At 41.6% G+C, this 13,346-nt stretch overlaps 1 protein-coding gene across 1 annotated transcript; it reads right to left on the bottom strand.

Annotated features, from left to right (window-relative positions):
• Window positions 1-6,130: 6,130 nt before the first annotated feature.
• Window positions 6,131-13,258, bottom strand: LOC127572925 (uncharacterized). The gene is made up of 2 exons (XM_052020653.1): window positions 12,853-13,258; window positions 6,131-6,816 (listed from the first exon to the last, which is right to left on the bottom strand). The coding sequence occupies exons 1-2, from the start codon at window positions 13,256-13,258 to the stop codon at window positions 6,131-6,133; spliced, it is 1,092 nt and encodes a 363-aa protein (XP_051876613.1).
• Between the last annotated feature and the right edge of the window lie 88 nt (window positions 13,259-13,346).

Below are 13,346 nucleotides of genomic sequence, written 5' to 3' on the forward strand. Positions count from 1 at the left end.
TTCTGCAGGGAAAATCTAGAAGTCATTTCAATTGGCTGATGCTGAATCTCAAAAGTCTGGTTGTGTTTTTTTCTTTTTTTTAACTTGTGTAAGTACGTGTGATGGATCTAGAGTGATGTCAGCCTAAAGAGAATTGATTTGGAAATCCCTGTACATCAATTTTCTTGTGCACACCTTGGTGGCTCTAAATAATCATAATAAGAAGAACATTGTTGAATGTCTGTTTACAGGACAATTTCCTCCAAAACTGCATAACAGACAGAGTGGTCTGGAATTCATGACATTAAAAGAGATCTGTACAAAAGAACTTTGCAGAGAGTTACAATATTGTCTTTACAAAATTTGGGTTGGAATTTTCATGATATTGGAAGTGGAGAAATACTGAGGAAAATTACCTCCAATGACTTGAATTCAGATTAAGAACAATAGAAACGCATGTCCACTCTGGTAGATAGAAGAATCCTCAGTGAAATGAGTTGGAATGTTTAAATTCCAGACAAAATTTTGTAATCTTTCTCAAAAAGAGCAGAAAAGTGACTGAGAAAGGAGAAATTGAAGGAACACATTTAGGGTAAACATCATGCTTTTTTGAGGCAGAGGTGCTATTCCAGGCCCCTTAGAATTAAATTGGGGCATCTTATCCCCCAATCCTGTCTTTTGATATTTCTATGTCATGCTCATGTCTTATCACACTATTTAGATAGATTTGGATGAAGGACTCTCACCTGTGTTTGCAAACCTGGCTATAAGTTTGCATCATTGGCCCATTTTCCATCAGTATCAATTCCCAGGCTCAAATACAAACAGGGTGGACATTGACATCGAGGATTGTTGCCTGCTGGTGTCCACAATAGGCCTGCTTTACCAAGCATTGTTTCAACCATGAAATAGAATACCAATGCAGTATTAAGCTGAATATTAAAAAATGCTCTGCAAATCCATGTTTTAATTTTATCAATTAAAATGGAATTTATTTAAATATTTTGAGACAGTGCATGTTCAAAAGCATCCTCTTGAAACCCTATTTATAATTTAAAACAGTGCACATGATTGCTTAAGTTCTGCTTAATATCAATGTTAAATTTGCAGTGTGACAAAAGACCCTATTGGCAACTAATTGGTACATATCTGAGGTCAGGAACCACACTGTAGCCACGACCTAGAGAATGGGTTAAAGTTACCCCAAATTAACCTTCTGCACTGTATTTTATTAATTTCACAAATGTTCATATTTTAGGGACTGAGATGTAATTCATGGTAACTATTTTAGTTATTTCATCTCTCTTGTTGTGGATAATATACTGTGCCAAATGATTTTAATGAAGTTTAATTCCAAATAATAGTGGCAAATGCCACTATTATGAGATGCTTGTTGGGCAAAGGATGAACCTTAATATAGTTTGAATTCACCATTGTCTGAGGGACAACACAAGCTAAATCTGGTTTATGTGAGGTAATTACACCAATCTTTGCAGGGCACCAACTTTTTTTTGTTTATTTGTTTTTTAGGGATATGGGCATCACTGCCAAGGTCAGCAATTATTGCTTATTCCTGTTTGTCCTGGAGAAAATTGTGGTAGTTTATGGTAAGCCATCTTCTTGAAGTGCTGCATCGCTCTTTCTAGTAATGGTATATCAATGATGCTGATGGGTAGAGAGCTTCAGGATTTAGACCCTGAGGCAAAAGCATTAACAACAATGTAGTTACAAATCAGAACGGTTGTATGACCTGGAGGGAAATCTACACATGTTCCTTTGTGCCAGCAGGCCTTGTCCTTTGTAATGGTAGATGGCATGAATTTGGGAAGTGCTGGGAGAATAGTCCAGGTGAGTAACTACAGTGCATTTCATAAGTGGTACATGTCACAGGCACTATGCACCAATGGTGGACAGAATGAATGTTTAAGATGTGCATTGGGATATCAATTGAATAGGCCACCTTGTATTGGATGATATCTCGAGTGATATCAGACCTGGAATCATCCAGGTAAGTAGAGAATTCCATCATGCTCCTGCTGTGCCTTGTACATAGTGGAAATGCTTTGGGAATCAGGCGAGTTACTCACTGCAAGATACTCAGACTATGACCTGTTTATGTACTATGGTATTTATATAGCTGCTCAATTGAATCATTGGTTATTCCCCCCTCCCATCTTACCTCTAGATATTGATGTGGGGGGTGCACGTAGCCATTGAATTTCAAAGGTAGATAAACTCTCCCTCTGTTGGGGATGGTTATTGTCTGGCAAAGAATGTTACTTGCTACTTCAACCCATGTCAACATGTTGTCTATGTTTTACTGCATGCAAGGCATTTTCTGAGGAGTTGCAAATGGAATTCAGAAATCATCAATGAACATTCCCACTTTTGACCTTATGATGGAAGGCCGAGAAGATGGCTGTCCCTATGAGACTGTCCTGAGGAATTTCTACAGTGATGTCCAAGGGATGATTGACCTCCAACAACCATAACCACCTTCTTTTATGCAAAGTATGACTCCAAACATTGGAGAGGTTTCCCTTTGATGCTCATTAACTCCAGTGTTACCGGAGCTTCTTGATACCACATTCAGTCAAATTCTGCCTTAACATTAAGGCCATTTGCTCTCAGCTCACTGCTGAAATTCAGCTCTTGGGTCCACTTTCAGACCAAGGCTGTGATGAGGAGTGGTCGTGGCAATATTCTGAATGGGTATCATTTAGCAGGTCATTTATGAGCAAATACCACCTGGTAGCAATTTCAGCAGCACCTTCCATCATATTGATGATGACTGAGAGTACACTGATTGGTGGTGGTTACCTAGATTTTATCTGTCCTGTTTTCTGTGGTTCCAATATGCTCAATTGTTCCCTTACGTTGTATGGTATTCCTTCATTGCTGTTTTTGATATTGATATTTGCAGCTTCTTTTAATGTATGTAAATTTCATGTAAATTTGCATAAAACAATGTGATTTTACATTTTGTATTACCACAACAGTGGTGAACGTTTTTGACTGATTGATACCTCCAATGTTATTTTATTCATGAAAAAGCATCCAAGTGTTCCATCTAGTGTACAGTTATATTAATGCAAAAATGATTGGCCTTTTCCATTGAATTTCTTGTGTCTTGAAATTCAAGGCAGGCAATTCATCCTTATTTTGAGGGGTTTGGAAATGGAGTAAGTAATAATATCATACAACTAACCTAGAGTTTTAATTTCAAATCCCACTGTGTCAAGTTGTGAAAATAGATTTAATAAAGTAAGTAATTTGTGCCTTAATTCAAGGAAAATTGACAATGAAAACTGCTGGAGTCATAAAATCCCAGCCTTTTCCCAGTCAACTTACTGAACGTCCTTTGAAGTTGCCTAGGAAGCCTACTGGCAGCAAAAGTAGATCAATCACCTGTACAAGACAACTAATAAAGGGCAGGAATAAAAAAAATGAAAAATAACATGCTGGAAATCTGAAACAAAAACAAATCATGGAGGTACTCAGCAGGTCAGGAGAAAATGTCAACTTTGGTTCTCTCTCGACAAATGCTGTCTGACCTGTTGAGTATTTCCAGAATTTTGTGTTTTATTCTATTTTAATAATGAGAACGTTGTTACATTCTGACAATAAATGTAGAAAGTGGAGCTTAAAATGAGTGGATATACAAGAATACTAATATTACCATTCAGATAAAAACAACTTGTAAGTCAGCTATTCGGAAAGTTATCTTTCCTTCTCATACCAAGTATTGTATGAATGGTTTAGCTCCTGAATCCACAAAGTTCCAAGGGGCAAAACAGTCGTGTGATGGCACACTCTCCACTTGCTCAGTGGTTCAGGGCTGTAATTACACAAGAAACTCAAAAGTAATCAGAGCAAAACAGCCGACTTGATGACCAGCTCATTCACTCTACAGAAGTAACTTCACAAATGTGTTTACATATGTACACTGGATGCTCTGCAACAGATTGTCAAGTCTTTTTCAGCTAAACTTTCCAAACCCTAAAGGTAGCAGCAACATGCAAGTCACAGGTTACCCCAACTTCGATAAATATCTCCAATACTTTATGTCAAATCTTGCACTTTCTTATTTAGGAGGATCTGGCATACACAGCAAGTTCCTGATAAGACTGCAATAAGAAGGTTCACTGGTTTCATTCCAAGGACAAAAAGAAATAGTAGTTGCCATACAGTGGGATTTCCACAGTTTCCTCCAAGAGTAACATGGCTGAATATGTGAGACAAAGAGCTAGCTAATTTGTTACGTCTTTTTCACATAATCTCATGAAATGCAGGAGATAGTGTGCATTAAGTAGGATCCCACAAATGGCAGTAATATAAATAACCAGAATACCTGCCTACATCAAGGAATAAATAGTGGTTGTAAGTACCCAGAGAATTCATTTCTCCTTATTTGAATATTGCCACGGGACCTTTTACATCCACACAAAGTATTGGCTTCTCAACCACACTTTGAGAAACACTGCCAATGACACTGAGTGCCATCCTAACCTACAGTATGTGCACAAGTCTCTGGGATGGAATTTGAACTCCCCACCATCTTCCTTGGAGGCAATGTGACAATGACATTAACTTGGCTTAAGGATAAAAGCTATCATGCTGACACATAATTCCAAATTACTTCTCATTCCAATTTAATTCTGTTGAGTAGCACTTCTGCAGCCTTCCAGTTGCACTGTGACCCTACCCTTGTTTGTGGAATCTCCAACACTTACAATACTCTTGTGTTAGAGCTCTGTGTGGATCAGTAGTAACCTCTCCCCCTTGCTAGCAATCAACACTGCCACACCTCAAAGATGTGTGCTTAGCCCACTGGTCTACTCTCTCTACACTCATGACTGTGTGGCTAGGCACAGCGCAAGCACCATCTATGAATTCGCCGATGACACCACTGCTGTTGGTAGAACCTCAGGTGGTGATGAAAAGGCGTAAAGGAATGAGATAGATTGGCTGGTTGAGTGGTGTTGCAACAACAACCTCACACTCAATATCAGCAAGACCAAGGAATTGGTAGTGGAGTTCAGGAAGGGGAAGTCGGAGAACACACACCAATCCTCATTGAGGGGTCAGTGGTGGAAAGGGTGAGCAGCTTCAAGTTCCTGGGGGTCAACATCTCAGAGGATCTATCTTGGGCCCAACACATTGATACAATCACCAAGAAGGCACACCGGTGGTTCTATTTCATTAGGAGTTTGAGGAGATTTGGTATGTCACTAAAGATTCTTGATCATTTCTACAGACGTACAGTGGAGAGCATTCTGACTGGTTGCATCACTGCCTGGTATGGAGGCTCCAATGCGCAGGATCAAAAGAGGCTACAGAGGATTGTATACTCAGCCAGCTCCATCACAGGCACAACCTTCCCCACCACCGAGGAAGTCTTCAAGAGGCGGTGCCTCAAGAAGGCAGCATCCATCATTAAGGACCCTCACCATCCGGGACATGCCCTCTTCATGTTACTACTGTTGGGGAGGAGGTACAGTAGCCTGAAGACCCACACTCAGGAACAGCTTCTTCCCCTCTGCTGTCAGATTTTTGAATGGTCCATGAACCCATGAACACTACCTCGTTATTCCTCTGTTGCACTATTTATTTATTTTTGTAACTTATAGTAATCTTTATGTCTTGCACTGTACTGCTGCTGAAAAACAACAAATTTCACGACATATGTCAGTGATAATAAACCTGATTCTGATTCTGTAGGGGTAGAAGTAAAGTTAACATTTCAGGTCAGTGACCCTTCACCAAAACTGATGCACTGTTGATAGGTCAGTGACTGAACTGTTGACTCTCTCTCTCCACAGATGCTGAGTATCTCTGGCACTTTCTGGTTTTGTTTCAGATTTCCAGCATATACAGTTTTATTTTGCTTCAAAGTGGAAAATTGCCAAGGTGTATTCTATTCACAAAGAGCAAGACAAATCCAAACTAGCTAATTACTACCCAATTAATTTTTGAAAACAAAATTAAAATAAAATTAACTAATGGGATTATAGTTTTGTATCCTTTTTAATATTTGAAAAATAATAGAAAAAATTGAACATACTGGATTCAAAAATAATACTTAAAATATACAGTCAAGAATTAAATATCTTCATTTGTAATATCTCAGTCTATTTCAGTAGCAAGGTCCCTAAACTAATCGTCTTTTCTTTCCTAAGGTCCTGGAGTTGTTCTTTGTTTGTGCCAATCTAGGTATCTCACGCTGCTCTACTTCAGAAGGCCCCAGACTCTTTGCCTGAGGACAATGTGTAGGAGAGTGGTCCAGCAAACTTGCTGTGTGCTCTGGTTGTTCAACCACAGACTTTGTGAGCCTTAGTGGCTCCGGTGTTGTTTGGGAAAAGTGCTGCTGCATGGACAGACGTATCTCTGAAATGTTTTGAGCCATTTCCTGGGTGTGAAGGACCAGCCGCTGATTCTGCAACACCAGTTCTCTGGTGTTGTCGGCCACTCCCTTCGTCTGCTGGGCCACCTGATGGGTATGCTGAGCAACCAAGTGAGTTTCGTGAGCTAGCTCCCGGGTTGCCTGTATGAGGTCCCGCATGAGAGGTTGGAATCCTTCCCAAAAGTCTCTCAAGAGTGCAGTCTGCTGGTTTTGGGAAGCGAGCAGTTGCCTGTCAAACTCATTCATCAAGCTGTCCTTGGGTGGTGGGCAGGAATCCCTGTGAGAGAGGAATGGCTCTGGCAATGAGGATGGCATGTGAGGGGATGAGGGAGATTCTGAGGGTGGTGTCCAACTTCTTGCTCCATCCTCATGGGAAATGACATGAGTTCCTGATGGTCCGGCCTCCCCTGCAGTGCATCCCCTTTCCTCCTTTACTGTGAAAAAACATTGGAGGTTCTCCTGTTAAATCACTAGGAGAAAACAACATTGAAATCTTAATCTACCATTAAGATCTAAATTGTTTACAATTAATTTTAAAAATCAAACTTCATTATAACTTAAGATAGTGACAAAGTTTAAAATATATTGTTTCTAAGTGAGTCTTTGGGCAGGCCAATTCAAAGGAATGCATGCTGTGAAACATTTACTGTAATCACTATGTAAGCCATCTGCGGAATTTTCAGTGTTTATTTTTTCTTAAACATTTCACTAACACTTAAATTAAAAATCCACACTTTTCAGGCCCCAGATGCAATTAAAAACATGTTAAAGTACTGCAGTTTCCTCTAATTATAAACACTGCAAATTGTCATGAAAGAACACCTCAGAGCAACATTATCCCTTTTATAATTTGAAAAACAAATCTGTTTATAATTACAATTGAAATTTACTGAATTTTACAATCATTTAGAACGCAATGAGTTTTTGGCTCCAAAGTTTATGAAACATATAAGTGAAGTCAAATAATCCTTCTGAGGCCCAAGAAGATATCTTCCTAAATACTCACCTTCTTTTCCTGTCACATCATCTCCTTCAGAGATTTGTCTTAAAGTAGTAGCGAGACCTGTGGCACTAAATATTCTTTGAATTGGGACATTACTAGAAGTGCAAGTACTTCTCCATACAAAACTACCCCCTCCCCATCTCTCATATCTCCCACTTCATTCCAGATACACTGTAACTGGAAAGTTTCCTTATAGAATGTATTTCTATCTTTGCTTCCCCATTGAAGATGGAAAAAAATCAATTTGATCTCGCTCTACATTAATTCAAATACTTCTTGCATCAAGAAATGTACCCATGTGATTCTCACCAGCTGTTGGGCTTCATTATTAAAACCAGCAAAAGTAGCTTCCAGTTATATGTAAGGACACAAAATAAACTATTGCCAAATGGAGGAAAGGCGATATTCAAAACACAAGTCTCTGTCAGCAAGCTTTATAAAATTCCTTTTTATAGCTGTATTCTCTGCAAGGATTGCTCTATGTTATCAAGTACATGCCAATAAAATGATATATTGTTTTCATGATAATATGAATTAATGAAAGCCTTTAAAAACAAAGTCTTGTTAGTAGGTTGCAGGGGTTCATGCCTCCGGGGCAGCTGTTAGTGAATTCATGCATATTAACTAGAACAGGGATACCCAAACTTTTAGAACATAGAACAGTACAGCACAGTACAGGACCTTCGGCCCATGATGTTGTGCTGACCTATATAAACCTTATCCCCATTCGATCTACCCCCCTCCCATAACCCTCTATTTTTCTTTCATCCATTTGCCTATCTAATAGTCTCTTAAATGACCCGATCATATTGGCTCCTATCACCACCCCCGGGGTGCATTCTAGGCACCCACCACTCTCTGTCTAAAAACCCTACCTCTGACATCTCCCCTGAACTTTCCTCCATGCACCTCAAATGGGTGACCTCTAGTATTGACCATTGCCACCTTGGAAGAAAAGATGCTGGCTGCCCACTCTGTCTTTACCTCTCATAATCTTATGTACCTCCATAAAGTCTCCTCTCATCCTCCATCTCTCTAAAAAGAAAAGCCCTAACTCACTCAACCTCTCCTCATAAGACATGCTCTCTAACCCAGGTAGCATCCTTGTAAATCTCCTCTGCACCCTCTCCAAAGCTTCCACATCCTTCCCATAATGTGGTGACCAGAACTGAACACTATATTCCAAATGTGGTCTAACCAGAGTCTTATGGAGCTGCAACATTACCTGTCAGCTCTTGAACACAATCCCCCGGCTAATGAAGGCCGGCACACCATACTCCTTTTTAACTGCCCTATCCACATGTGGCAACTTTAGGGATCTACGTACTTGGACCCCAAGATCTCTCTGTTCCTTCACACTGCTAAGAATCCTGCCATTATTTTATTTGTACTTGGGGTCATTTTCAGGTTGCGGGAGGAGACAGTGGACCCTAATTGTTGCTGGAAGCATGACTCGCCAGCAAATGGAGGCCTCAAATGACATGGGCCTCAAACATTGAAGCAAAGGGAGAACAAGCCCTACTTTACAATTAACTGAAGAGCCTGTCCTTACTTGTGTGGTTGCTGGAGAGTCTAAGGAGTATATCTTCCTCCATTTAAGTATCTTTTCTAACTTGTCAAGGTAATTTCTTTAACTTTTCTTCCTCAGTGATTATTTCCCAACCACCCCATTTTACTCTTTGCTGATGTCTACTCCCCCCACACGCATCAAATTTCTCTCTGATATTCACTGCTTCCACCGCCAACAATCATCTGCCCAGCTTTCTCCCGTCAGACTTGCGGACTTCTCCTTGACACCCACCTCAATGTCTTAGTCCTCTTCCTGAACTGCAGCTGCAAGATGCCTCAAATTACACTCCATCATGACTTGGAAATGTTTCTAATTTTCTTCATCATCTTGCTTGGTTAATTGTGGAAGGCAGTCTCACAATACCTTCTCAAGGACAACCCTGGATGGTCATTAAAAGTTGCCCTTGGCAGTGAAGCTGACCTCCCTTGAAAGAATTAAAAAGGGATCACAACCTGCTGAGACACTTGAACGTGAAATCACCCAATGCAGAGGCAAGACGTGGCTGGCAATTCAACCAATAAATGGGCTCCATAGTATGGTCCACATTTGATGTGGCTTGTTGGCTCCAATACTAACCCTCTCAATTAATATCATCATTAGTCATTTCAGATACATTTTTCCAAAATAAATGAAATGATTGCCTGGATGCTGACTGGCAGATTGAGTTATTTATTATTCCTAGGATGAGGTATTTTGTCAGCTCTGATTTATGGGTTGAAAGTTCCTCCTCCTTATTAATTGTTTAGATCATTTGAAAGGTGGGTTAGGAAAGTGTAAGTATGCAAATTCAACCACTGCCAAAATAACAAAGCTCGGAATTTGGGTGTAGATTCAAAGTCACAAAATGACCCAGCTGTTTAATGCTGGGTGAACAATTTATGGTCAGTGGTAAACTCATTCAGGGTTCATGGTTGGTTTGGGAAATGGAAACAATTTGTATTATAAGTTTTAAGGTATGGAAATGTGACAAGTGTTATCAAAATAAAATCGGTACCAAGTCACACATGGAAATATCAGGCAGAAATCCAAAAATTTGGATTGTAGAAGTAGATTTTCATGAACACCAAAGGAGGAAAGCGATGGGGCAAGGTGCAGTCTACGTTTTGGGCTGAGACCCTTCGTTGGGTCTGGAAAGAAAAAAGGCAGAAGCCGGAATAAAAGGGTGGGGGGAGGGGAGGATTACAAGCTGGCAGGTGATAGGTGAGTCCAGGTGAGAGGGTGAAGATAGGTAGGTGGGGGAGGGGAGGTGGAAATGATATGAGAAGCTGGGGGGGGTAAGTGGAAGAGGCAAAGGGCTGAAGAGGATGGAATCTGACAGGAGAGGACACTGGACCGTGGAATAAAGGGAAGGAGGTGGGGAATCAGAGGGAGGAAGGTGTGGGTGATGGCAGATCATGACGGTGGGGGACGGGAAAGAGTAGGGGTAATGGGGCCAGAGGGATAAGGAAAAGCAAAGGGGGGGGGGGGTTGGAAACAGAGGAAAGTAGTTACCAGAAGATAGAGAAACTGATGTAGATGCCATCAGATTGGAGATTATGCATCTTACCTCAACTTGGCAGTGGAGGAGGTCGTGGACAGACATCTCAGTGTGGGAATGGGAATTAAAATGGCTGGCCACCGGGAGATTCTGGCTGTTATAGCAGACGGAGCGAAGGTGCTTGACGAAGCAATCCCCCAATCTGCGTCGAGTCTCACTGATGTAGAGGAGGCCGCACCAGGAGCACCTGATGCAATAAGTGACACCGATGTATTCACATGTTAAGTAGTACTTGACCTGGGAGGACTGTTTAGGGCCCTGAATGGTGGTGAGGGAGGAGGTGTAGGGGCAGGTGTAACATTTGGGATGGTTGCAGGGATAACTAGGATCAGTGGGGAGGGATGAGCGGACAAGGGAGTCACAGAGAGCGTAATCCCTGAGGAAAGGGGAGAGGGGAGGGGAGGGGAAGATGTGCCTGGTGGTGGGATCCCGTTGGAGATGGTGGAAGTTGTGGAGAATGACATGTTGGATGCGGAAGCTCATGGGGTGGTAGGTGAAGACAAGGGGAACCCTATCCCTGTCATGTCGGCAGGGGATGGGGTGAGGGCAGACATGAGGGAAATGGAGGAGATGTGGGCGAGGGCTGCATTAATAGCAGTAAAGGGAAAACCCTGTTTTCTGAAAAGAGAGGACATCTCGGATGTCTTGGAATATGTCCATGCCAACCAAGTTGACCTAGGCAAATTGGTTGGCATGGACAAGATGGACCGAAGGGCCTGTTTCAATGCTGTATAACTCTAGAATGATGCTTGAGCTCATGCACACTCAAAGACTGAGCACCAAGACACCATCAACTCATTCAGCAAAGCATAAGAGAAGATGGGTCTTGCACTCTACATTTGGAAGACCAATGATCACCTACCGATCTGCCCAGACTGCCCTCTGAAAATAAAGGTTCATAGAGAGATCCTGGAAAACACAGGCCACTTCTCATATGTTAGATGCCAGCTCTTGGCAAAGGCAGGCTTTGATGATGAAATCTTCCACCGCCTTCAATGAGCACCAGCACAACCTTTGATCAATGGAAGAAAAGACTATTTGAGGATCAAGAGTGGCACAAAGTTTATGGTCAACGAAGGCAGCACTGATCCTTGTTCTCCCTTATGATTCAAGGGTCTGAACTACCTACAGCAGGTGCCTCAAGGCACTGGAATAATACCGATAATGCTGACTCCACAAAATCCTCCAAATTCACTGGAAGAACAAGTGAACCAATGTCAGCCACCTCTCCCAGGCCAACATCCCCAGCTACGCTGGGCAGGCTGTGATATTCGTATGCCCAATACCAAATGCCCAGAATGGAGACTCTACTTAAGCTGTATCACGGGAGGAGATTACCAGATGGTACAAGATTCAAGGATGTGCTCAAAGCTTCCGTTAAGAAGTGCAACATCCCCTCTGACTCCTAGAAACCTCTGGCCCATGCCCAAGAGCACTTGGGATGGTATACAGAAGCTCTGCATAAGCAGTGAAAGGAATGCACTACCTCACAATCTACCAACCCACCTACCTGCCCATCTCCTGCCCAGTCTGTGGAAAGGTTTGGGGTTCCCACATGGGTCTTACTACGCACCTCAGAACCCATCAAACTGGAGTGAAAGCGAGTCATCCTCCATCCCCGAGGGACTGCTTAAAGAAGAAGATCAGCCATGATCTTTTGAATGACAGAGCACACTCAAGGGCTGATTATCCTAAACCTGTTTCTTAAGTTTTCTTTTAAATATATGTCCCTGGGAATACCAAACTAAAGACATTGAGTTTGATTTGATGTGAGTTTGTTTACCTGTCATTCTGGGTAAGGGTTTGGATCCTGAAAGTAAACCTTCTAAGAGAGTTATGCTAGGGATATTTTCATTCCCAATTTCAGAAAATACATTTCCTACTTTTGGTTCTGAAATTATTATTTTATTGGTCTGAAATCAGTCAATTCAATTCTGAATCTTAATACGTGCAAGTTAAACGTGGAAGTAGGCTGTTTGGCCTAATTAACCTATGAATTACTAAATCCCTAACTATCATTGAAAATCACCTTGCTATTACATGGAACTTAAGGGTGAACCAAAGCATGTTACAGGCAATGAATTACAGTTTGAAATATAGTCCCTGTGATAAGGTTAGAAGAGAGGTCAAAGAAAACATACAGGATAACTGATTTGTGATGAGCAGGATAGTACGAAATATAACTGACAGTAAAAATATGATCTTTTGGGTGACTCAAATACCCACATTTGTGAAACCAACACATTATTTCATTGTGATTTAATCTCGTCTTAATTTAATGCCTATCACGTTCAAATTAGCAGAAAAAGAATTAAGTTAGATTTAGTGCTGTTACACATTAATTGAAGGGAAACACTTACTTGACCTCCAATATGGAAAGTCTGCAGGATCTGATCCACCCATGCAAATTATTGATTGAGGGTGCATGACCTGATGGACTCTCCATTCCTCTGGGGTCAGGTCTTCTGGTCCGCAGGGTCCAACACGAATTTGGCGTGCTGCTCTCGCCAAATTGGCTACCTCTTTGGTACGCCGCATTAGGTCATCCCAACGTGTCTTGATGGCCTTTACAGACCTTTTGACCCGTGAGACCGCATTGACCTTGGCAGTGATATCCTGCCATATTTTATCACGATCTCCCTGTGACAATCTGTGGGCACGGCTGAAAAGTTGGTCCCTATGGGTGGTCACCTCTGCAATCAGCACCTCCAGCTCATCTGAGCTAAATTTGGGCAGCCTCTGTCTCCTCTGCTGCTGTTCTGCCATTTTGCTGAAATCTGCAAACTCCTTTGCACCACGTGGCCACCTCCCAACAGACTAATCATTTGCATGTTGTCAACATGCCCGAAAGCGA

This window comes from Pristis pectinata, chromosome 7, assembly GCF_009764475.1.
Source record: "Pristis pectinata isolate sPriPec2 chromosome 7, sPriPec2.1.pri, whole genome shotgun sequence".
Classification (NCBI taxonomy): Eukaryota; Metazoa; Chordata; class Chondrichthyes; order Rhinopristiformes; family Pristidae; genus Pristis; species Pristis pectinata.